We start from the raw sequence: 24,582 nt of genomic DNA on the forward strand, positions 1-24,582 counted from the left end.
TTAAAATAAAGAAGTTATTTAATTAAAGTTTGAAGCGAAAATTTCTTTTTGTGTCATATTTTATTTATTTAATGTTGAGGGAGATGCCAAGTGTTTTTTTTCTTTTTAGTTTGATTTGCTTTTGGCTTAACGAACCCTCACAACAGTCATATTATATAGGTTAGGTAGAACTTTATTGAAATTGTTTTTTTTTTTCAAATTATCCACAGCAAATACAGCAATTTTTCACAAAAAATAAAAGTAAAATAAAAACATAATGTGGCCTATGATGGTCTAACGTTTTGTTTTGTCTTTTTTATAGTGCAAACTTCACAATACATATATTTGAAAGAAAGTAAATCCAGTGTCAAATTCGCATTCATAACCACAAGTATTGTTTATACTGAAAACCCCTGTCATTTTTTGGAAAATAATTAAAAGGAAGTTTTAATTTGTAATCCGGAAGTAGTACGTATGTAAAACATGCTAGCTATGGAGTGTCCAGAGTATTGACACCCTCTCTCTCTCCCCCCAACGCCTCCCTCAATAGCGGAGTGACGTGTGTTTCCGACGGTCCTTCCTTGGCCCAGAGCCCCGGGACTGCACGCCACCATCTCGGCTAAGGAGCCGGGCATGGCGTCCCTCGGTGCGGGTGTGCATGTGTGCAGGAGACGGTGCTCGGAGCGGAGCGCGGCGGTGGAGAGAAGGAATCTGCTGACGGTGTGCAGGTGAGAATTAAAAATAATTAATTTCTCCTCCAACGTTGAAAATATATCACAACCTAAATCGTGAAATAGATGTTTATTTAAAACAAAAAACATTTACTGCAGACCAACGGATCCCCAGCATCCTTCACATCCTTCCATTGATGGATGGATTTGAATCCAACCATTATTTTTTAAATGACATCATAATATTTCGGATTATTCCGCAGGATAATTGTAGGGATTACACTGTGTTAAAGGAACAGTGGACTGTTTGTTCCCATCAAATGTTGGCAGCAATATATTTGTGTTTATTATTTTAAATACTGACACAATATTCACCTCTCATGAGAGTTGAAGAGTCATTCTATACATGCTTTAGATGCTAAACAATGTAAATTACACCGTTGACACATAACATATTCATTCAAAATTAACATTACGAAAAAATCTACTTAGTTTATCTATTTATTTTAAATTATAAACCCTAATGGTCCAATGTAGCATCCATGTGATTATATTGATCTTTGTGTAATTTAATATGATAATTAAATATATTTAATTCAACAAATAAATAGCAATAATAAATCATATTGTCTAATTTTCGATTGATAACATTTTGTGTTTTAAAGTCAATACATGCCCAATATTTCAAATAGAGTGCATGGGTGTTGGTTTCTTTCTTTTTTTTTTTTTCTTTTTTTTTCGTTTAAATATATACTTTTATATTTATATTTATATTTATGATTTTTTGCTATTATTTCTCTCTGTCATTGCTATTTCCCCCAATCACTGTGATTTTTATCTATATTTTTCCATAACTTTTGTTGTATTTAGTTTAATTTTCTTTAAAGTAAAACCACTTTTCCAATGTATGCATTATTAATTAACTGTCAATAACCATGTTTTTATAATACATTTCTCTCCCTGGATCAAAATAAAAAGAACAATGGGAATCGATGCATGAAGAGAGTAAAATATTTTATTGTCGAGTCATTATGGTGTCTTAGAGGATGTGTTTGTCTTGTCATAGATAGTTAGTTATAAATGTAGGCTGTTTCATCGAATGGCGATGCTAGATTAATGCTCTGATACTATTAGATTAGACTAATATGTTTTTTTAATTTGCCGTAGAACTCCAAACATCGTGCAGATTTCACCTTTGCATAAGTCATTCTGAGCACTCTTTGAAGGACCTAAGTTATCCATCTGAGTAACAGGTGGATCATGTGGGCCTAGAATTAGTTTCATGAGAGGGATCATTTCAACTCTTATTTTGTAGGCCACATCTTAATATTTAAGTTAAAAGAGGCAATAATAATGAGCAATTTTGAGACCTCATCCTTCAGTTTTTCTCTAGAAAAAAAATCAAAAAAATCCTGCGTAGTGATTTCCGGCTCACAGTGCTGTTGTCAAGTATCTACTGATAGTCCCTCTGGTAGATGTAGACCGACGTCGGGGACCAACACACACATGTGCGTCTTCGATTTTTTTCAACGACGTGCACGATTCACCTCGACACGTGTTGAAATAAATTAGTTTGTTCGTAAGAGAGGTGGCTTTTGTTTTCATGACTTGTCTGCCTCCACAGCGAGCTTCAGAGAGCAGAGGCGGGAGAGCAGCGAGAGGCGGGATGACATAATCCATGGTTAAGACCACGACATTTTACACTAATTAAATCCGATGCGATGCTTAATCTCGCTCTCAGACTTCTAGTACGATGATGGACATTTTTTAAAATTCACCACTAAAATTTCTCTTTGGATTTGTATTATTTGCTTAAAACCCACGACGTGCAAACTGAACCGGAATGGTAGCGATTTGAGACGTCGCTATCAAAGTTTATCTTGCAAGAAGTGTTGGTTTCAACTTTGATAAGGAGTTAGCACTAGCTTATTAAAGCTATTTTTCATGCTAGGAATGCTAATGTTAGCACTAGCTGTGTTTATTTGTTTGTTTTTATCTAGACATGTTGAGTCAATCAATCAAGTAGTCTGGACATGCGTCATCAATGTTATTCTGATTTTAATTTAATTTAATTTTGAATCTTATGTTTTATATTTAATTCTGGGAGTAACTCGTGATAATATATGTTCTTTTAACCGTTTACGGTTTATGTTATTAAAGGTTGTAATAGTAATAGCACTAGTTTATGGAAGCTATGTGTTCATGCTACTAATGCTAATGATAGCACTAGCTTGTTGAAACTATGTTTTAATGCTAGGAATGATAATATAAGCATTAGCTTATTAGAGCTATGTTTTTATGCTATGAATGATAATGTTAGCACTAGCTTATTAAATCTATTTTTTCATGCTAGGAATGCAAATGTTAGCACTAGCTTATTGAAGCTATGTTTTCATGCTAGGAATGCTAATGTTAGCACTATCTTATTTAAGCTATGTTTTCATGCTAGGAATGATGATGTTAGCACTAGCTTATTGAAGCTATTTTTTAATGCTAGGAATGCTAAAACAAGCACTAGCTTATTAGAGCTATATTTTTATGCTATGAATGATAATTTTAGCACTAGCTTATTGAAGCTATTTTTTAATGCTAGGAATGCAAATGTTAGCACCAGCTTATGGAAGCTATGTGTCCATGCTATGAATGCTAATGTTAGCACTAGCTTATTGAAGCTATGTTTTCATGCTAGGAATGATAATGTTAGCACTAGCTTATTGAAGCTATGTTTTCATGCTAGGAATGATAATGTCAGCACTAGCTTATGGAAGCTATGTGTTCATGCTAGGAATGATAATGTTAATCATTCTTGGAAGTACGATGATGGACATTTTTAAAAATTCACCAGTAAAAATTCTCTTTGGATTTGTATTATTTGCCTAAAACCCACGACGTGCAAACTGAACCGGAATGGTAGCAATTTGAGACGTCGCTATCAAAGTTTATCTTGCAAGAAGTGTTGGTTTCAACTTTGATAAGGAGTCACCAATGCGTGAAAATGTTTCTAAGATAAGCATTTACTTCCTGTTTCCATCATCATTCGTTTTAACAATTTTCAATCTTCACCTCGCATGTTTGAAGACGCCTGGTTCCAAACATTGACAATAATAAGGAAAGAAAATAAGTGTGTGTCCACGGTAGTTTGCAATACTCATTCCTCGGGCTATTAAATTGTACAATTCTGAGTTCGGGGGCAGGAGTGGAGTGAGAGTATCTGGATGTTCTGTTCTATGTTAGTCTTTGTATCCTTTGTCTTTGTTGTTTTTCTTTGACCTATGTTCTTTATTATCTTATGTTCTTCTTCTTATTTTATTTTTTATTTATTATTTTTAATTGTTTTATGAAAAATTGCTGGCTATTGGAAAAGAACAATTTCCCAAAGGAGACCTCCTGAGGGATCAATAAAGTTTTACCTTACCTTACCTTACCTTAAAAAGTTATTGCACATTCATGTTGCAAAACTAGTGATGCAATATCCTCGACGGCAAGAATGGGCTCAGGGCTTTCATTTGAGAGATAAGAACTCCTTTTTCGTGAATGTTTGGAGTTATTGAAAGATGATGGGTTGTTGCTGAGGACACCCAGACGTGGGTGCATCGACAGGGTCTGACAAAATTGGCAAAAACGCCGTCCCGCACATCAATATCTCGACTGGGAGAATGAGGTGATACAAGATTACAGCTTGTTTGTTTGATCTTATCACATTGTTACTCTACCTGCTGCTGTGTTTATTTATTTGTTTTTATCTAGACATGTTGAGTCAATCAATCAAGTAGTCTGGACATGCGTCATCAATTTTATTCTGATTTTAATTTAATTTAATTTTGAATCTTATGTTTTATATTTAATTCTGGGAGTAACTCATGATAATATATGTTCTTTTAACCGTTTACGGTTTATGTTATTAAAGGTTGTAATAATATTTTGAGTGTTTTGAGGATTAGCAAGAACATTGGCTTCTAGCAACAATTTGTTTTTAGCAAATGAGATGTTGTTTTAGGATACACATGTTAAATAAACAAGTATTATTAGATTATGATAAATGTCGAGCTGAGGAGGAACACTAATTTTAGCACTAGTTTATGGAAGCTATGTGTTCATGCTACTAATGCTAATGATAGCACTAGCTTATTGAAACTATGATTTAATGCTAGGAATGATAATATAAGCACTAGCTTATTAGAGCTATGTTTTTATGCTATGAATGCTAATGTTAGCACTAGCTTATTGAAGCTATGTTTTCATGCTAGGAATGATAATGTTAGCACTAGCTTATTAGAGCTATGTTTTTATGCTATGAATGCTAATGCTAGCACTAGCTTATTGAAGCTATGTTTTCATGCTAGGAATGATAATGTTAGCACTAGCTTATTGAATGTATGTTTTCATGCTAGGAATGATAATGTTAGCACTAACTTATTGAAGCTATGTTTTCATGCTAGGGATGATAATGTTAGCACTAGCTTATTGAAGCTATGTTTTCATGCTAGGGATGATAATGTTAGCACTAGCTTATTGAATATATGTTTTCATGCTAGGAATGATAATCTTAGCGCTAGCTTATTGAATACATGTTTTAATGCTAGCAATTAGCACTAATGTTTTAATTTTCAAACTGTTTATTTAAAGTAACATTTAATATCAAATAGCAAGATTTAGGGATGGCTTCAAAAAAACTTTATTGGCATATTGTAGTTTTTCTCTGCACTATGAATGTAGGCTTGCTGATATGGTTATTTATAGTTTTTTTTTTTTTAATTTAATACATGCTTTTCGCATCTTTTCATAGATTTTCGGTCAAAACTTTGCTGGACCGTTCCTGTTTTGAAACAATAGATGATTCGTCTTCTGAATTCATCAACTTCATCTCCATCATGGAGCACATCGTGAGCCATAGACTCAAAGGTAAGTTCTGCACAAGAGCTTTAAATCATGTGTTCAGGAACATGATAGTTGATCCATTACAGCATCATCTTCATATGTTCTTCAAGAGAAGACTGAATCACTGTGATGTTACTCACTACTTTTGTATTTTCGCCTCATCAGGACAGACGACGTGGTTCGGCTATGAGAGCGCTCGTAGTTTCTGGGACTACATAAAGGCGGCGTGTGGTAAAGTCCCTCACAACTGCATTCGAAGCATCGAGAGCATGGAGAATGTGCGATCATCGAAGGCAAAGGTGAGCAGGACAGAACCATTGCTGAGATATTTACAATGTAAAACAATTTAAAATGCTGACTCTGATTTTTTTTCTATGTAATCCATGCTTCCATTTGTCAGTAATAACTACATGCCCACTATATTAGGAATCTAATTTATATTAATCAAAATGTTGGAAGTATGTTAGTAAAATCAGAACGTAGAATGGTATTTAACATTTCAAATGTTTAAAATTTGATATTTTTTTTTAATATTGGTATGATTTATTTTATTTATTTAAATAATTGAATTTTATTATTTCTATATTAAAATTTGATTTAATCATTGAATTCAAGAAGTAGTATATTGAAAGGGTGATTAAAAATAATAATAATTTAATTAAGAAATGAATTTAATTCTTATTACACAAAGAGGGTTATATTCCTATTCCAATAATTAAAAAATAAATATTATTTCATTCAACTTCTCTTAATTCCAATAATTATTTTTGTGTATAATAGTGTTTGTTTGGTATTGTATAGCGGCACAATTATACCAGCATTTTATTGAGAATATAAAAGCCTGTAGATTTAAAACAATATGGAATTTGGAAAATGTAATTTCAAATTACTAGAATTAGAATATACATTTGTAAAAAAAAAAAAAAACATACACTAGGAAATATATATATTTTCAATTGAATTAGTCAATAAAAAACTCAACTTTTCAGTATAGAAATTGTTTAGTTGAATAAAAAAAAATTAAATGATTAAATAAAAAAACAAAAAAATTAAAAGTGTCAACATTTGAAATGTCGGATTGAACCATTAAATCTACGGATGTCATTGATATAGAATGTTTATTCATTTATTATGTTAATTTTCATGTTCTAAATGACTGGGATGCATTAATAGCGTTGGTCATTACAAAGTGGGTCACTGTACAATGATGATGAAAACAGATGTGATGCAACTTGATATCTAAGTGTGTTCAACAAGTTATTTACACTTTGTAGGCGAGTGTCTCATGTTTAAGATTCTCAATATGGACTTTCCCTTTGATTTAATTATGTGTGTGTGTGTGTGTGTGTGTGTGTGTGTGTGTGTGTGTGTGTGTGTGTGTAGGGCAGGGCTTGGATCCGAGTGGCTCTTATGGAGAAAAGACTCTCAGAATACGTCTCTTCGGCTCTGAGAGACTTAAAAACCACCAGGTACCGTCAACACCTCACTCCAGCGTTTATTGATGCACGATCTGTTTACAACATCGGTGTGCTGATTTGATTTTAAATCACGCTGCCCCGTCTTCACAATAATTGTATTTGTGTGTTTACTGCAGGAGGTTTTATGAGGATGGAGCGGTGATGCTGGGAGAGGAAGCGGGGCTGTTGGCAGACACTCTTATTGGACTCAACACCATTGACTTCAGGTGCTTGTTTTTCTCTGGGGAACTGGTTCTCCTGGTAAACGACCAAGTTAAAGATATAGGGGTGTGTGTTGGCAAGACTCTGGCCATATGATCCGTTTCACAATATAAGGGCAACATTATAATGTTGGGATATTATTATTGTTACTGTAGTAACAAGGATATATTGGTAGTATCTTCAATACTTGAATCTGGTGTTGCTGAATTCATAGACCACACGACTCACTGCTTTAAGATGTTTTAAAAACAAAAAATATGTCCATAAATCTTTAAAAGCTGCTGGAGTCGACTGTATCCTCTCGTCCTCAGTCATCGCCAGGCTCTTGCGGGATTTAATTTTTCCGTTATCTGAGTAGGTTGTAATGTCTGCTACATAACAACACAAAAATGAACGCTACACACACAGGGAATATTTGCACGCAAATTGTTGATGGTGTTTATTATTATTATTATTAATTTATTGAAATATAAACTGTAAAAGAGCTATGAGAAAATATGATTTTAAAGCCAAATTTTTTTAAATTATAAATCGAACTAGTGCTATTTAATGTCAATTAAATGTTGTGGAGAAGAAACGTGAAATCTAAGTGTATAGATATTTTCTACTGGTTAAAGTCCCAATCTGTTTCTCATCTACTTCCCGGACCTCAGAGTCTTAACTCATGTTTCTGCTACTTTTCCGCAGTTTCTGTCTGAAAGGAGAAGTCCTGGACGGCAGCGAGCCATCCGTGATCGACTACACTCCCTACCTGAAGTTCATCCAGACGTACGTGACGCCGCTTTTAATCCCGTTAAGATGTGAACCTGGAGCCTTTGCTTGTTTCCCCTGCAGCGCCGACAGCATCAGCAGCGACGAGGAGGAGATGAGGACGTTGGGCAGCAGCGGCAGCGAGAGCAGCACGCCCGACAAAAAAGCCACCGCCGCTTCCATCTTCACCGAGCAGAGCAGCCTGTTCAGCAAGTGCAAGCGCTTCGAGCAGAAGTACCGCATGGCAATAGAGCAGAAGGTAATCGGAGGCTAATAAGTAAGAAGCTAATTTAAGAAGCTAACGTTAAGAAGTTTAAGATGTGTAGTGTTAAGTGTTCTTGTTGTCATAGTTATGTAGATCTTTTTTAAATCGTTTAATGCTTGTGAACCACAAAACCACTTTACGGTGACGGTGGTTGCATTAATTTCCATAATAGCAAGGGCTTTTTGAAGTTTCCACAGAGACAAAAGAGAAAGATTATTTCATTTTTATGAAACAAATCCCTATAAAGACTGTGGCAGCAGTTCTGGACCCCGACACTTACATTATTCTAACACTAGGGGAGCCAGAAACAAAAGATGCTTCATTCTGATTGAGACTTTACATTAGTGATCCCGACCCCTTTTTTGCACCACAGACCGGGTTTAATGTTGGCGTCATTTTCACGGGGAATAAACAAAAATAAAAAAGGGTACAACCTGCTAAAAACCTTTCAGTGCGTAAAAAATGCATTTCACCATAATGCTGAGTCAGCGAGGGTGGGCTGGTTTCTCTACAGCAACATAAAGAGTTTATGTTTCACTATTTTTCACGGCTTATTTCTTTTAGTAGACTTGACAAAAATTGTATTTTGACATGTCAAGAGTCGCATGCTTATCTGATGTTGGATAAAATCCTGTTTATTTATCAAAAGTAAAACATATTCAAGACAATAATCATCAATACAAAATAGATTAAATAATTACTTCTCTAATCTAATCTCTTTCTCTATGGTCCGGTATCAAATGCTTGATATTATTGCCTTTTCTATATATGCTTTTTCATTGATTTATTTTTTACTTCTAGTCATTGGGAAATTAAGCATTGAGTTACATAAGCCGCCATCATGTTAATGATATCACAACAATACACCAGTTTGAACCAAAACATAGTGGCAGGGATATCAGCAAAAGACTTCTAAAGCAGCTTCCAGAACTCTTATTCTATTTAAATTTGCAATACAATACATCTGACATTAAGTAATAAAAAATACTGTATATTTAATCCTAAATTGAGGATATAAAAGCTATTTAATATTTCTGGAAATCATTTAGTATTATATACGGTTTATTGAAGTATAACATAAGCTGGTAAATGGAATATAACTATTGCTATAAATAATGTAAATAATGTTATTATCAAGTAAACTGAGGAACCATTTTTATGTCTTTTGAAAGGATTCTCCAAAATATTGGTGAGTCAATACTGAAACAGTCGAGAGCAGGAATCATTCCACTGATTAAAACCGTCATTAACAATGATTTGTGAATCAAATCAGAGGCACTTGTTGAAAATGAAATCCACAAGGAGATGAAAAGGTCACACTGAGTCCCCTTTTTTTTGTTCTATTTTTAGCGTCAGTCGCTCTGATCCGGTATCTTTAGATTGCATAAAAAAATCAATTCTCACACATGAGCCGGCAAACACTGCTTGTGTGTTTGCCGTGTGCGTCTGTTGCAGGGATACTTAGAAGAGCTGGTGCGTCTGCGTGAGACGCAGCTGTCGGCGGCCGTGAGTCACAACAAGGCTCTTGAGCAGAACCTGGCAGACGTTCACCTGTCTCACACTCTGGAGAAGGAGCAGCTGGAGTTCATCATTCTGGAGCTGCAGGACCAATTGTGAGTCCAACGTGTGTGTGTATGTGTGTGTGCGCGTGCGTGCGTGCGTGCGTGCGTGCGTGTGAACATGTGTCTTGTGTGTGTGCATTTATGCCTCAGTAAATACATTTCCGGGGTGATTAAGATCCAGCTGTGGGGTTGACATTTTGAGATAGAGACAGGGCCTGGAGGTTGTATGTTTTTACTTTATGAGGGTTAATTTGCTCTACTGCGCCATCAAGTGGACAATAGGTGTGAAGCTCATACATAATTTGTGCGTGAATGATTCTGATAATTAACAAAAATGTGCTTTAATTACTTGTATTTGGAACAATTATTCATTTTTTTAATAGGAACTTATCCACAGTGCTTGGCTTAAGGCAGTTTTTTAAAAAGATTATTTAACCTGTTTTAAAATAAATCAGAAGATTATACAATTTAGGAGAGACCAGCTGAAAAATGCTGGCACACAGGAGAAATTTAGTTGCAAGTGTAATAAGAATTTAAGGTTGGTCGCTAACTTTCCCACAAGGATCCGGCAAATGCAAAATATATTTGGGAAGATCCCTTGCCGGTTCGCAAGGCCTCGAAAAGCAATCTGGGAAATCATCCTGAATTACTCGGCACAGGTCATGGTTTCAATTAACAATATCTATATAAAAACATGAATTTAACTTGCAAACTCAACATTACATTTGAGGGGCAATCCCTGTCAACAGCACTCTCAGTAACGATGACTGGAACAGCTCCTAAACTTTGCCGCCCAGCCAACTAATAACCTTTTGACAAAGCAACTTAGATGTAGAATTTCAATATGGTATTGTAGCAACAATCCACCGCCCCTTAACCCTTGTTATGAGATAACCCTGAGATAACGCAAGGGTTAAATGCATCATGGGAGTTCACCGTTTGGTTGGCACCGAAAGTAAGTTCTGTGGTTTTGTTGAGGGTTATCTGTTGTGAAACTAGATCACCCGTTTGTAAGAGTGTGAGAAATAATAATAATAATAATTTTCTCCAACATGTTTTCCTTCTCTGTGTCTTGTTGTGTTCAGAACAGTGTTGAAGAACAATGATTTACATTCGCGGCGAGAGTTGACAGCTCACCTGACAAACCAGTGGCCTTCTCCAGACGCTTTAGACGCCAACGCAGTGGCCTTGGACACGCTGATGTACCAACAGAGCACGGGTCAATGGTTTGTGGTTGTAAAATTCCTTTATACCATCACACAGTTGTTAGAGTCAAGTTGACATCCTCTTTTTGGTTTGGAAATATGTTAGCATTAGATAAAGCACTGTTTTTATTCATGTTTTTTGTACAGCAAGAGTCTGGACCATCTGTCTTCAGATCTCTCTGATATGTCCCAATCGCTCAGTCTCGAGGTCAGAGCTGTCGGAGCTCGCTGGCTCAACCAAGGTAACGTAGAAGATGTGCAAGTCCTTGAAGGTGTGAAACTTTAAAAAAAAAATGTGCGACAGGTAAAGAGGAGACGCCGTCACTCCGAGGTCTGTGTGGATCTCTTACATCCGTCACCAGCTACAAATCTCTGGCCAGCCTGAGGTCCAACGAGTGTTTGGCCAGTCCTGCCACAGAAGCCAGCACTCCCGGGATCACACCGTCCTGAAGCGTTTAACATCAGTAGCCCCCCCCCCCCTCGCCCCAAATAAAAACTTTTATTTCCAGGCCGTACAGTTCATGAGCACAGCAGCATGTTCGTTCATGATCTGGAGTTTAACTCCAGGTAAACATGTATCCGGGCATTTACACCCACATCCTAATTTGACTTTAGAGCAGGTAATTTCTACAAGTATCAAAGCGCCACAACTTTACTTCTGCTTTAAGTCTTTAATTTTATTTTTAAATGATTCATGAGTTTCAAATGCGTTACAGTTGAAATGTGTCAATGTGTTATGTGCAATGCAGTATTTGGTTCTCAGGTAATATTTAACTTTATTTTAGCCGTTTGTTATTGTAAATCAATATTTTAATTCGCTTTGATTTAGAGTCTCATAAGCTTTTGTTCATCTCAAAGTGAGGGCATTATTATGACACCTTTCCGACACTAGGGGGAGCCAGAAACGATCTCCAAAATCACACGTATTGCTGCTTTAAATAAGATTTCATAATTCTGTGATAGTTCTTTTTTAAAGGTCCGAACCAGTGTCATTTATGTTATAGCAGCAAAAACAATTTCAATTTAAATGTTTTGTTTGTACGACTATTATCTGTGTAAGTAGGGTTGTGCACATACAAGTAGTTCATGATTCAGACCCCCGACTGGACTTCAGTTTATGAATGTGGGAATAAGAATTCAACAGCTGTAGTTCAAAATGTATTGAATTTTAGCTCCACGTTGAACTTCCTTCTTGTTCTTGTCCCAGCAGCCGTTTGCACTGATACAAAACTGGCCTTTTCTTTCATTTGTTTGCCTTTGATCGATATTTTTTGAATAAAGACCAATTGCCAAACCAGAGTTGTGATGGTAGAGTTTATACCATTTTATTCATAGGATTAGTTTTGTCAAAATACTACCAAAAAACACCCCAGAAATAAGTATCTTCTGATTTGTGCCCATGAGGCATCTACTATTAATCAACCATAGCAGCATGTGGTAGATTTTAAGAAAAGTATTTCTTGACAGATTTCAAGTTTATTCTTTCAAGATGATCATTTGATTGACACAAATGTGAACTGAAGAAAAAAAATACTGTGTTGAATGAACTGTTTCCAGGGCAAAATATGTTGTAACAAAGTTGTAATTCTGAGACAAAGTTACTTCTTACATTTTTAAATATTTTAACTTTTTTTTAGCTTGACAAAAATCACTGGACAGATAATTATCTGTTGAGTTACAAAAATGGATAGAAAACAAATGTGCGGAAATAAACAACAGACATTTTATATCGTTCTCTCTGTATTTAGCATAATTCACATCTTTTGTCCATTACACATTTCTTTATAAAACATATGCGGGCACAGTGATTCACAAGGAGAGGATGACTTCAGTAACGCTGTGTCTTCTGTCAACCTTATATTAATATTTTAAAAATCAATTTACATTTTTATATTCACAGATTCCGTGTTTTTCTTAAAGCTTTGGCCACAGAATGTCGCGCACAGATCAGGGGGGTCACTGTAGTACGCGGCGTTTTTTCTCCTGGTTCTGTTTGCGGAAGAACGCCTTCCCAAACTCATAAGTGCTGATCATGATGGCGCAGGCCGGCGCCACTTTGATCAGCCTCGGGAGGAAACCTGTTGTCGGGGAAACCAATTATAAATTTTTTTAAAAGAAACTCTAATAGTTATGAAGTTTTGTATCGTGACAAACTAAAACCTGCAAAGAGTCCACTGAAGCCGTCCTGCGCCACGATCTTGCTCATCACACTGAAGGTGGAAGACGACGCCCGACTCTGCACTTTGGACGAAAGCAGCACAACAGTGTCATTACTAGTCATTACAGTCAGTCTTCAAATTAATTAATAATAATTACAGTTCTTAGCTTGCAGCTCCCCCAATTCAACCTGCCGTCTGGTTTTGACGACATCAAATGGTAACGTAACGATGGAGGCGATCTGAGGAAAAGGCAAGAGTTATGAGGGGGTTGCAGTTTTCACCAATCCCAGTAAGGTCAAATTAAATTAGAGGAACTGTAAATACTAATAAAATGACACATTAGATGGGGATCTGTGTTCCGTAGAGCCGCCTGGAGCTGACAGATTATTTCCTTGGTCTCACGTTTGAAAATACTTGATGCATGTGATGATGTTTTAAGTAAGTAAGTAATTAATTAATTTATATTTATAGAGCACTTTTCTAGCCCAGGGTCACAAAGCGCTTAAACAATCAAAAAAATACTCAAGTATATATATATATATATATATATATACATCTTCTAGAAGAGATCTATGACAGTCATTGATCGTAACTTAACCTTTTATCTTTGACAATGACATGTATTAGTCATTAGTTACACCCAAAACAATAATTGGCCATTTTTTTTCCCCAAAATTCTACATCTCATCTCAAATGTTCTTACTATTTCAATCTTAAACCTTAACCCTTAAACATTTTATTTATTTGGGACACAATGTATTTAATTGTGTTTTAAACAATCAATAGATATGGCTAAATTATTTTAAATGTGGATTTTAAAGGATAAAGCAGACGCTCTTAATTTGAAATCCGGAAGTTTGTTTCCTCCTTTGGAACAGCGTTTTGGGAATTTACCGCAAAACTTAGCGTTAACTTTCCAAACTAAAGAGCGGCTTGTGACAGGCAAAACCCGAACAACGTATATCTTGACAGCAGTACGATTTTGTTGTCAAGTTACGATGACCCGACGCTGTCTCCATGTGAGTGGTGATGCTGTAATAAAAGATAAGCCCGACTCATGCTGCTTCTGATTGGTTGATATTGCGTGGCGCCTTCAGTGATTGGCTAGATTTACGAAAAAATGACCAATGTTAATTATTATTAATAAAAAGTGTTAAAGTAGTAAAAATAAGTGTGAGAAATGTCAAGTGTGGTGTGAGAATGGCCTCAAACTAAATGTTAAGTGGTTTTATAGGGAAATTAAAGTTTCAAAAATACAGATTAAGCTCATTTCAAGAAAAAAGGCAACAAATGAGTTACAGTGTGAGCATCTTAAGCGGTTCTTACAGATCCAGACACGGCTCCTGATGCGAAGGTGATCGTGAACGTAGGATCTCTGACGCCGTACCACTCGCACAACCGACGCTTGCCGATCTCATAGTTGTACCAGTACATGGCCGAGAAAGGGACGTCTCGGAAAAGCGTGGGCCCCAGACCCCGCCACAGGGACCGCCATCCCTCCGTCTCCACGGCCGAACGGATGCAGGCGCTCAGCTCCGTGTAGGACTGCTTCTGAGACTGCATCTTCGTCCGGACCAACTCCAGCGGGCTGATCACCGTCGCTGAACCCACTGGTGGAAACAGAAGACGTTAAATTGGTTTACAATCTGGCAAAACTAGAAGGGACGTTACAAAACAAAAGGAACCGGACAAGCCAGCCGTTTACGACACTATAAAGCCAATCAAGACGAGCTAATTTGAAAGCAAATACACCAGCAGAAGAGAAGGAAGAACAGTTTTACCTCTGGCTATAGCTCCTGCCAGCAGGGGGGCCACCTGTGCACGGTCCCCCATCTTGGATCTCAGCGCAGCACACAACTGGTCATAGCAAGTGAAGTAGATCACAGTAGCCGGCACCGCCATCACACTACAAGACATTGACGAGGATAGATTTTGTGTTTAAGTAGGAACTAACTTTTCACAACTGTAAAATAAGGATTTTATCATGTGGGTTCATGCTGTGAAAACCTGAATTCCAACTATTAAATAATGCTTGTTTAAAAAACTTTTGACTTGTTTACAAATATTTTCTTTATCATTTTTAGCACAAATTATTTTTTCTTATGTTAATCAAATTGGACCCAAGGTAACTTATTTTTAAGGTAGCTTGTGGACATGATGGTGAGTTTCATATTGGCACCACAGAGTCAATAATTACTTCTGCTAAGCCTTCTGGCATCAGAGTTGAGTCGGTTAATATTTGACCACTGCTGAGAATGAAGGTTCACGGGTGACATCTGGTGTACAATTAACCAATCTTAATTCATCTTAAACCAAAATGTGTCCAAACATGAACTGGAAAAGGTGCTGGAGTCAAGTCAACTGTTCCTTCAGATGCGGAAGACGTGATGACTCCTGCCATCTAGCGGCCGGACGTTTAATTGCAATACAAAAATGCTGTAAGTAAGTAATTTGTATTTATATAGCGCTTTTTGAATATTTGCATGTGAATTGTAAATAAATGGAAATTCGAAATTGTTTATTTTAATTTAGTTTTTGGTTTAAAAAAAGAAAACGATTTGAAAGCGGAAAAGAAATTCAAAAAAAATATTTTTAATCGATACAGTGCTGTAAAATATCAATGCAGTAGTTATTCAATACGTTACTTGAAAATGTGTTTTTTTTCAAAAAGAATTTGTAGTTTTGTTTTTCTTTTAAAGTATTTTCTTAATAAGATTTTCATCTACATCAAATTAAAGTGAATTCAATAAATACCACTTACACTGAAGACAAGATCTTCATATTTTTAAAAGTGATGCATTGAAAACACAATTGGCATCACATTTTAAACATGACACACAACAACATTATCCGACTGAGGTGTGAATTATGATCTTGTTGATAACATGTTTCTACTTGAATGCCATAGCACGACAACCACTAATCTTAAAAAGCAGAAGGCAAGATAACGAAGAAGAAAAAAGTTGAATGTGGGTGAGCCCGAGAGAGTGTAAAAAAAAAAGACTCACAGAGTTGGCGGCAGACCGCTCCATAACGATTTAATTCCCTCGGTACGAGCTATGTTCAGAAAGGCATCCTGTAAAACAAGTTAAAAAAACACTGCCGTAAGTCTTTACATCATAAAACATGTTGCTGATCAAACCTACCACTGTCCCACTGAAGCGACCTGAAGCTTTGTACCAGGCCTTAGAGTTTCCATTTTCACAAACACATAAATGATCCATGAGGCCATTGCAATAGACAAAGCATTTCCCTAGACGTCCAAAAAATATACATAAACAGTCTTTTGTCAATACACTCGGAATCATACTTGGATACACTTTTTTTAAATACCTTTAGGGAATGGATTCGTTTGAGCTTGTAGTCGAATCTTGACAACATCTAGCGGCGTAACTGAAAAGATACGTGAAAATATTTATGAAACATGAATAAATTGACAACCATGTAATACACAACATTTGTAGTTTGAATATAAATGTAGATTTACCTCTAAAACATATATTAAAACCATTTTTGTTGGTTATTTATTTCATTTTATTGGTTATCTAAGGTAAGGAAAGGTAAGTTAGAACTTTATTGATCCCTCAGGAGGTCTCCTTTGGGAAATTGTTTTTTTCCAATAGCCACAGCAAATACAGCAATTTTTCATAAAAAATAAATCAAAATAAAATAAGAACAAGAACAAAGAGAAATAAAGAGAAATAACAAGATTATACAATCTAAGTCTAAAGATAAAGAACATTCAATAATTCAATAAGATAATTCAATAACATTATCTATTTTTATTTATTTTCTTGAAGGTCTTATTTAGTCATTTAATGTCAACCGTATTCATGTGTTGCATCGTGGGTCAGGGAGTAACACAATTTAATTAATGCTGTATGTCGCGATACATGCGTATTTGACAATAAAAAGAACTTGAACTTGGAACTTGAATATGTAACTGATCATGGAATTAAATCTATATTATGATACTCTCGTTACTGCCTTATTACCTTATATATAAAAACAATTATTATTTATATAATGTAACTTGTATATACGTCACTGATCAAGGAATTAAATCTATATTATGTTACTCTTGTTACTACCTTATTACCTTATATATAAAAACAATTATTATGTATATAGTATAATGTAACCTAAATATATGTCACTGATCAAGGAATTAAATCTATATTATGATACTCTCGTTACTACCTTATTACCTTATATATAAAAACAACTATTATTTATATAATATAATACATTTTTATTTAAAATAAAACCTCTGTCACCTCTAGCTAAACCAGTAACTCACCCAACAGGGACGTGAGCAAGGCTCCAGAGCAGGACGCCACCATCTGCTGGACTGGAGTAATGCTGTCACTGGTCTGTGGACTCGGAACAACCATGACGTCTAGATATAAGAGACATTAAATATGAAGGAATTAAAGACAAAGTGAACCTAGAAGTCCTTGTGATCCACCGCTCATGTCAATAAAGAACGACACATATGTGTTAGCATCTTCTTACCAGGTTGAAAGTCCTGCGCATCTGATAACAGTTAAATTAATGCATATATCGTCGTTAATTTTTAGTCATGCTGCTGTTGCGATGGTAGGTTTTGAAGGCCATTACTCTTAATCCATGTGTTTCTGACCCGAGTTCAGGACGCTCGGGTTCACTTATCAAACCTTTCGTAAGGCATGTCTGTTTTTCAGGCCGAGTGACAATTCGCCACATTCAATATAGACCATAGACAAACATTTGAGTTGAATAAAATCTTATTAGAATTTGAGCGAGGAAAATCTACTAAAACCAAATGTTTTGAAATCCGCCAAATATCTGAATGGTGCATTTCCTTTTTCTTTTTTGTACCGAATCGTCGTATCGTAAGAGTAAGTTGGATTTACTTAATTTTCCGGGTTGCCAGACTCTCTTTCCAAAATCCGTATATTTATAAAATTGTCGAAAGAATATATAACACTTGAGCAGTGAACAAAAGAAGAACCTTAAGTAAAACATTTCTCTTAATTAATATGTTTTTAACGATCTCAAATGCAAAGGAGAAACTCTTTATCACCGATATGACGTAACCCGGAAATATTCAAACATGGCAACTTGGACTGTCGTTTCGTCGTATTTAAAGCGGGAACTAACTGCTGCTCGGTGAAAAAGCAAAACAAAAACAAAAATGAGAGTCGTTGGGTTTGATTTAAATTGGTTTTAACGGTTAACCACACGTGTAAACTACACTTTAAACTTCGTGTCCGTGTAACGAATGCTAATAGATGATTGGAAATTACATAAAAAGCACAACTATCCGACCAAGCTGCACACAGGAGGAAGAGACTTGAACGGTAAAGTCATTTTTAAAAACAATGGTTCAGACGTCGTTGTTTGCAAACCAATCCATGTTATTGTCTCCCATTCTTGGTGATTATTCTAAGAATGCATTTGTTTATTTCGATTGTCGACAGGTGGGGACAACATTTGAGAGTCTCAATGAAAGAAAATACGATGAAACCTAAGCGTCCAAAGAAGATCGACGTCAGTAAATACGAAGGTATCAGAATTGTTTTGATGCTATTTTGGAGTTTCAAGCAAATTAATATAAGTGGATTTATTTCTGAAAGACTTGAATAAGTCTTTATGGAATTTAACCCTCAGTATTGATCAACTTTTCATCTTCCCTGAGTCGATTTTGAGATTATATGCAGATGGTGTCTAAGATTCTAACTTTGATGTGCCAGCAAATCTTGCTTCTTTGAAAGCTAATGACACACTTTTCTTCCCTCAGGAAAATGTGGTGAAAAGTCAACATTGTCTCAAGCTTTGAAAAAACTGTTGGCTCCTGCTCCGCTTAAACCTTTAGATGGGAAGTTGCTCTACCTCGACTTGCCTTCAAACAGACTAGCAGAGACGTTGGAGCGAGACATCGTCGATCTTGGAGGGGTGAGAACTAAATCTGTTGGTGCCATTTTCATTTTTTAAGATCTGATCTGTACTTTGCTGTTAAACTGAGATGTTAACCTTTATAATAACCTTGTCATTAAACTATAGTTGCAATATATTCACAGCAGCAACTACAAACCCACTCACGGCAAATAATATACAAATATGAATCATTATTTTTTGTGCAATAGTCTCTTAAAATGATACAAATTGCAATTTTGGTTTAGATTAACTCATTTCGGGTGTACCAGGCTTTCATATTAAGTCTTTATTTTTCTCTTTCAGACTGTAGAAAAGTTTTTCAGCAAGGAAATCAAATATCTTGTGACCAACAAAAGGGAAGCTAAGTATGTGGGGGGCTTCAAAAGCGACTCTCCTGTCCCCAGCCCAGAACCAGGCTCACCGGCACCAAACCCAGCTACGAGATGTGCAGACAACAAGAAAGGCCAGACTCAAGCTCGCTCGGTAAGTTTACTTCACCTTTCTAAATATTCCATTGTTAATACTTGAGACGTGATTTGCGCTTGTGTTGCACGTGTATTTCCTTATAAAGCCTGGTTAACGTTACTTTATTGGGAATATTCTCATTCATGCTAGTTTGTTCTTTTATTTTAATATCCACTGTTACTATTAATTATATGCATCTATCTCCACAGTGTGTAGCTAGTCGGGGGAAGTCTTTGGTGGAGCGAGTGGTGAAAGAGAAGGTTGGTTTATTGACGACTTGTGTGTTTTATTAATTTAAACGCACATCTTTAAATATTTTTTCTTCTTTTGTTGTTTTTAGGAGCGGCTACAAATGAACAAAATGCTGTCAAAAGCTCTGGAGTGGGGTGTTAAAATCCTTTATATAGATGGTTTGTCCCTTTTTAAAAAAAAAAATTCTATCAAAACATTTTTTAGCCATCATTTAAATAATCATTCATCTTTTCGTTTCAGATGTCATCAAATATATTAACAAAAAGAAGTGTACACTCGTGGCTGCTAGCAAACCAAATGTAAGGTTATGAGTCCAAACAAATCTCATTATTTTTGTGATTGGGATAATCCTGGTGGGATCTGGTGATGTGGACTATATCTTGGATTTAATCAGTTCTTCTGATGTCATTTCTCAGATAAAAACAGGACCTGCAGCAAGACAGAGCTTTCAGAAATGCAGAGGTAAATGGTCGACATTATCAACAGAACTTTAAGCCTTTGTCTTCTGTTTCTAACTGTTGTCGTGCAGTATGGATTTTTGTCTTTTACTTATGAACACTGATATTATCAGAGTCATGTTCATTATAAGACTTGAAGTTGAGCGTAACAGATGACCGTTATTTGTATTTTTAATGCACTTTTAAACAACATTTAACTGGTTTGTCTATGTTTTCTAGCAGGAAGAATCTGCAAACCTTTTGTCAAAGTGGAAGATTGCAGCAAGTAAGAAGAAACTAATTCAAAGAGGCTTTATGTTTTTCTGTTAAAAGAATAATCACGTAGTTTGTTGCATGTGCTCTATTTTTCTCAAGACATTATCGTCCAATATATTTGTCAATGCCAAATATGCCAGAGTTGAATCGGAACACAGTCCCCCCTGCTACCCCCTTCTACTTAAATGAGAAAGGAACTCCAGGAAAGAAACACAGGTATGTTTTCATTTGATAGAACCTGTATTAATGTGTTTTAGTGTTATCAAATCATTAGCACAAGTATTTAATTTATAACATCAAGTGGTACCATCTCTTCTTTTGTTTTAAGAAATGGCAATCCCTCCAGCAACGATGGAAAAGCACCCGATCGTAAGAAATTTAAAGACAGACAAAAGGCAGGATTCTGTGAATGTTGCTTGACCAAATATGAAAACTTGGCAAAGGTACGTCAGAAATCTTCAAACTACGCATTAATAATTTACCGGAGTCTTTTTAGCTCTTACTCTGACGTGAATACGAGGCCGTTACACAACTTGTGTTTTCTTATTCTGTTCGTTCTTCTGTCCTCCAGCATCTAAAAAGTGAAAGTCACAAGGATTTCTCCAAAAGTGACAACTACAGAGTGGTCGACAAACTGATTTCAGACATGCCATTCAGTTTTCTCAACCATAAAACCGACACGAAAAGGTAAATATTTTACATATAAAACATACATACATGCAATAAATGATGTTAAGACTTAACTGAAATATCTATGGATGTTCAAACAAGTAAGTAAGTAATGGTTATTTGTAAAGTAAGAGCTGATTCCATTAAGGGGTCCTTTCGCATGTTAATTCTTTCTGCCCCCCTCCCACACACACACTCCTAGCACAGCGTAATTGCAAAGTCATGAAAACTGAAGCCCCACCCCCTCTATAGAGCGTTCTCTGTACTTCGACAAATATGGAAATTAAGGAAAGTCTACAAACCACTGATGAAATGCAGTTTTGTTTCCTGGCAGGTCACCCAGGCAAAGAATAGTGCTACAGTCATGACAAAGAAACGTTATTGACATTAATGAAATCAAATGTTTTTAGGGGGAAATGAAAAGTGCTATATAAATAAAAATGACTTGCTTACTTACTTACTTCAACATAATTTTATATTTATGCATATAGTTATGACCTCAAATTACAGGATAATGTGTTCTCTCTGTTTGCTTCCCTATAGACCAAAGTGCAGCGTTACTCCTGCTCTGATGATCACCAGACTAAAGCAGGGAGTTGATGTCGATGCAAGGAAACATCGGATGTCAAACGACTGCCCGCAAGTTTCTGTCGATCGCTCTGTTCCTCCATCGGGTTCATCTCACAGAGAACAGGACAAGAGGACTCTTCCATGGTCGAATTCCAAATGTTATAAACGCAATCGGCTGCAAAATCTCAAGCAAAACTCTTTGAAATGCGCTCAAACTTCGAATGAGATTACCTCCCAAAAGATGGAAATTCCACCCACTGGAGTTACCAGTGCATCTTCCAGTTTTGTTCAGTCGGACACATTTGGAGAAATATCGAACATTTCCACCTCGCGCTTGCACGACAGTAAATTAGTAACTCGTGAGGCAGAGTTGAAAGAGACCGAGTCTTCTCCAGAACAGATGGGACACGCTTCACCCAAGAAAACACTGGGTCACTCGGACGAAGGAAGGACGCCAACTAGCTCTCCAGCTCAAAAACTTCAGAGAAAGGTTCAACCTGCTCGGACCAAGAGACGGAAAGAGACGCCCTTTGTCGGACATAAACGTTTGAGGTCAAGTGTCGACCCTATACGGCGCCTTTGGGAGATTTTTCAGTCAAGCGATGACACGGATATGGACTTCACGGGATTTGAGGGATGAACGAGCCTAAAGAGAAATGTGATTTTTTTTGGGTACTTGGTGATGTACTTGTTCTTGAGTATATAACTGGGTCTACTGTTGAGGTATCTGGATATGGAATGATGTATTTCCTTTAGTAAGGTCACATTACTATTCAGCATTCATTACCATGATCTGTCCATAGTTTGTTTATTTGAAAATAACAAAAACATAACTGGATAAAATGACTCTTGCCAATGGATGACGGCGACTCCACTGCATCAACCCTGCAGTAAACTACCAGCATATAAACATGTTGATTTCCATTAGGATGGAGCCGTCTGGATGCTACGTACACCTGATTACAACATGGCTCAGGAGGGAGAGTGGTCCTATAGTGCTCTTTAAGTGTTCTTGGGCACAACACGGAACCTTTTAATTGCTCTTTGTGCCTGCACATGGCAAAGTGGAACAGATTTTATTTGCAGCAGACTATAGCTATTCTGTTCATTTTAAACATTTTAAACGTTTGAAACATTTGTGCCTGTTTATGCCATTAAAATGACAAATGTACCTCACAAAAATTATGGATCTTTTTATTTATTTTGATAAATGCTAGCCCATTTAACTGATCATGTTTGTGGAAATTCGGTAGTTTTAATTCATACAGGTATGTCAACTCTAGTATGAGAGAGAGAGCAAGTTTAGCCAACATTTCAGGAGGATTCTGTTACAATGAACTTTGATTTTTTTTCTTTTAAATAAACCATGGCTAAGAAAAGGAAAGTGAAATAAGAAGGTGTCTAGAGGCCTTACAGTCTCTGGGGTTGTGTACAGTGACATGCAAAAGGTTGAGACCAACCTTGTAAAATGTCTGTTGGTGTGGTTTCTGCTATATTTTCTCTATTGGGAATTTGCAGTAATGCACAAGGTCGATGAAAAAAAAATAGTGTAAACTTTAAATTAAGACAATCTGTTTTTCAATTTGTATTTGAAATACAAACTGGTTTGAAAAAAAGGTTGCACAATGTTTGATGTTACCAGTTGTTTAGCAACATTAGCACCATGAAGCTAAACTAGATTCACTGTGTGCTAACTGCAATCAGTAGTTTCTGTTGCTTTTATTTATTTATTTTTTAACTATAATTTTGTGATGCACAAGTAAATGGAACAATAGTGTGACTTTAAAATAAAGTAATCTGCCTCTCAAATAAAAAAAACTTGGTTAGAAAAAAAATGGGAAGATGTTTGATGTGACTTGTCATTTAGCAAAATTAGCACTATATAGCTAAATTCGTTTCATTGTATGAAAAGCTAACTGCTGCAAACTACAAACTATATTTTACCGCTTTTTGTTTTTTTAAACTGTTTTGGTTATTGGAAATAATGCAGTAATGAACAAGGTTAGTAGAACAGTAGTATGACTTAAATTCAAATCTGTATCGGAAATAAAAAAGATTAATTAAAAAGCCAAATTAGCATCACTGTATGCTAACTACAAACTGTAGTTTTTACCTCTTTTAAACTCTATTTTGATTATTTGAAATGATACAATAATGAACAAGGTAAGTAGAACACTTATTACTTTAAAATGAAAATCAAATCTTTATCTGAAATGAAAAAACAATGTACAAGGTTTCATGTCATTTGGCAACGGTAGCATTACGTAGCTAAACTAGCATCACTGTATGCTAACCACAAACTAGTTTTTACCTCTTTTAAACTTTATTTTGATGATTGGAAATGATGCAGTAATGCACAAGGTAAGCAGACTAGCAGTATGACTTTTAAATAAAAATTATATGTCTCTGAAATTAAAAAAAAGAGTACACAATGTTGGATCTCATTTAGCAACATTAGCATTATGAAGCTAAACTAGCTTTACTGTATGCTAACTACAACCTGTATTTTTTACTGCTTTTTGTTTTTTTAAACTCTATTTTCATTATTGGATATGATGCAGTAATGAACGAGGTAAGTAGTAAACTAGACTTTTAAAAACAATCTGTATCTGAAATGAAAAAAGATTGTAAAACGTTTTGTGACATTCAGCAATGCTAGCATTACGAAGCTAAACTAGCATCACCTTATGCTAACTACAATCTTTAGTTTTTACCGCTTTTAAGCGTTATTATTGGAAATTATCCAGTGATGCACAAGGAGTTGTCTTCAAATTATATAAAAAATAATTAGTGTAGGGAATTTATGTGAAACGCCAATTTGTGGGGGAAATTTAATTTGATATTGG

At 35.9% G+C, this 24,582-nt stretch overlaps 3 protein-coding genes across 5 annotated transcripts; 2 read left to right on the forward strand and 1 right to left on the reverse strand.

The window, feature by feature from the left end:
- The first annotated feature begins 547 nt into the window (after positions 1-547).
- Positions 548-12,284, forward strand: rundc3b (RUN domain containing 3b). Of its 2 annotated transcripts, none has more exons than XM_087778856.1 (11): positions 548-707; positions 5,437-5,552; positions 5,694-5,827; positions 6,912-6,997; positions 7,123-7,212; positions 7,895-7,975; positions 8,042-8,216; positions 9,678-9,835; positions 10,870-11,010; positions 11,137-11,231; positions 11,294-12,284. In XM_087778856.1, the coding sequence occupies exons 1-11, from the start codon at positions 613-615 to the stop codon at positions 11,437-11,439; spliced, it is 1,317 nt and encodes a 438-aa protein (XP_087634982.1). In that variant the 5' UTR covers positions 548-612; the 3' UTR covers positions 11,440-12,284. The 2 variants fall into 2 exon arrangements, with proteins under 2 accessions (XP_087634982.1, XP_087634983.1); XM_087778857.1 differs by lacking the exon at positions 548-707 and adding an exon at positions 3,847-4,311.
- A 161-nt stretch (positions 12,285-12,445) lies between these two features.
- On the reverse strand, positions 12,446-17,961 carry slc25a40 (solute carrier family 25 member 40). Its single transcript, XM_087778864.1, has 10 exons — positions 17,664-17,961; positions 17,449-17,547; positions 16,482-16,541; positions 16,295-16,401; positions 16,157-16,224; positions 14,930-15,054; positions 14,475-14,758; positions 13,306-13,387; positions 13,150-13,230; positions 12,446-13,067 (listed from the first exon to the last, which is right to left on the reverse strand). The coding sequence occupies exons 2-10, from the start codon at positions 17,540-17,542 to the stop codon at positions 12,946-12,948; spliced, it is 1,023 nt and encodes a 340-aa protein (XP_087634990.1). The 5' UTR covers positions 17,543-17,547; positions 17,664-17,961; the 3' UTR covers positions 12,446-12,945.
- Positions 17,962-18,284: 323 nt separating this feature from the next.
- dbf4 (DBF4-CDC7 kinase regulatory subunit) lies at positions 18,285-23,479 on the forward strand. Of its 2 annotated transcripts, none has more exons than XM_087778844.1 (13): positions 18,285-18,490; positions 18,611-18,696; positions 18,931-19,085; positions 19,371-19,550; positions 19,742-19,792; positions 19,873-19,942; positions 20,025-20,083; positions 20,201-20,246; positions 20,462-20,507; positions 20,597-20,713; positions 20,826-20,940; positions 21,069-21,184; positions 21,710-23,479. In XM_087778844.1, the coding sequence occupies exons 2-13, from the start codon at positions 18,636-18,638 to the stop codon at positions 22,374-22,376; spliced, it is 1,683 nt and encodes a 560-aa protein (XP_087634970.1). In that variant the 5' UTR covers positions 18,285-18,490; positions 18,611-18,635; the 3' UTR covers positions 22,377-23,479. The 2 variants fall into 2 exon arrangements, with proteins under 2 accessions (XP_087634970.1, XP_087634971.1); XM_087778845.1 differs by having other exon boundaries at positions 20,465-20,507.
- Positions 23,480-24,582: the final 1,103 nt, after the last annotated feature.

The sequence above is a fragment of the Callionymus lyra genome, chromosome 17, assembly GCF_982586985.1.
Source record: "Callionymus lyra chromosome 17, fCalLyr1.hap1.1, whole genome shotgun sequence".
Taxonomy (NCBI): domain Eukaryota; kingdom Metazoa; phylum Chordata; class Actinopteri; order Syngnathiformes; family Callionymidae; genus Callionymus; species Callionymus lyra.

Bases quoted from the DNA above. Each gene is read 5' to 3' on its own strand.
- rundc3b (XM_087778856.1), top strand. From the start codon at position 613: ATGGCGTCCCTCGGTGCGGGTGTGCATGTGTGCAGGAGACGGTGCTCG. The intron at 8,217-9,677 runs GTAATCGGAGGC...CGTCTGTTGCAG, and splicing joins GCATGGCAATAGAGCAGAAG to GGATACTTAGAAGAGCTGGT. The intron at 11,011-11,136 runs GTTTGTGGTTGT...TTTTTTGTACAG, and splicing joins CAACAGAGCACGGGTCAATG to CAAGAGTCTGGACCATCTGT.
- slc25a40 (XM_087778864.1), bottom strand. From the start codon at position 17,542: ATGGTTGTTCCGAGTCCACAGACCAGTGACAGCATTACTCCAGTCCAG. The intron at 16,225-16,294 runs GTAGGTTTGATC...CTTGTTTTACAG, and splicing joins GTCGCTTCAGTGGGACAGTG to GATGCCTTTCTGAACATAGC. The intron at 13,068-13,149 runs GTTTTAGTTTGT...CCCCGACAACAG, and splicing joins CTTCAGTGGACTCTTTGCAG to GTTTCCTCCCGAGGCTGATC.
- dbf4 (XM_087778844.1), top strand. From the start codon at position 18,636: ATGAAAGAAAATACGATGAAACCTAAGCGTCCAAAGAAGATCGACGTC. The intron at 19,086-19,370 runs GTGAGAACTAAA...TTTCTCTTTCAG, and splicing joins ACATCGTCGATCTTGGAGGG to ACTGTAGAAAAGTTTTTCAG. The intron at 21,185-21,709 runs GTAAATATTTTA...GCTTCCCTATAG, and splicing joins CATAAAACCGACACGAAAAG to ACCAAAGTGCAGCGTTACTC.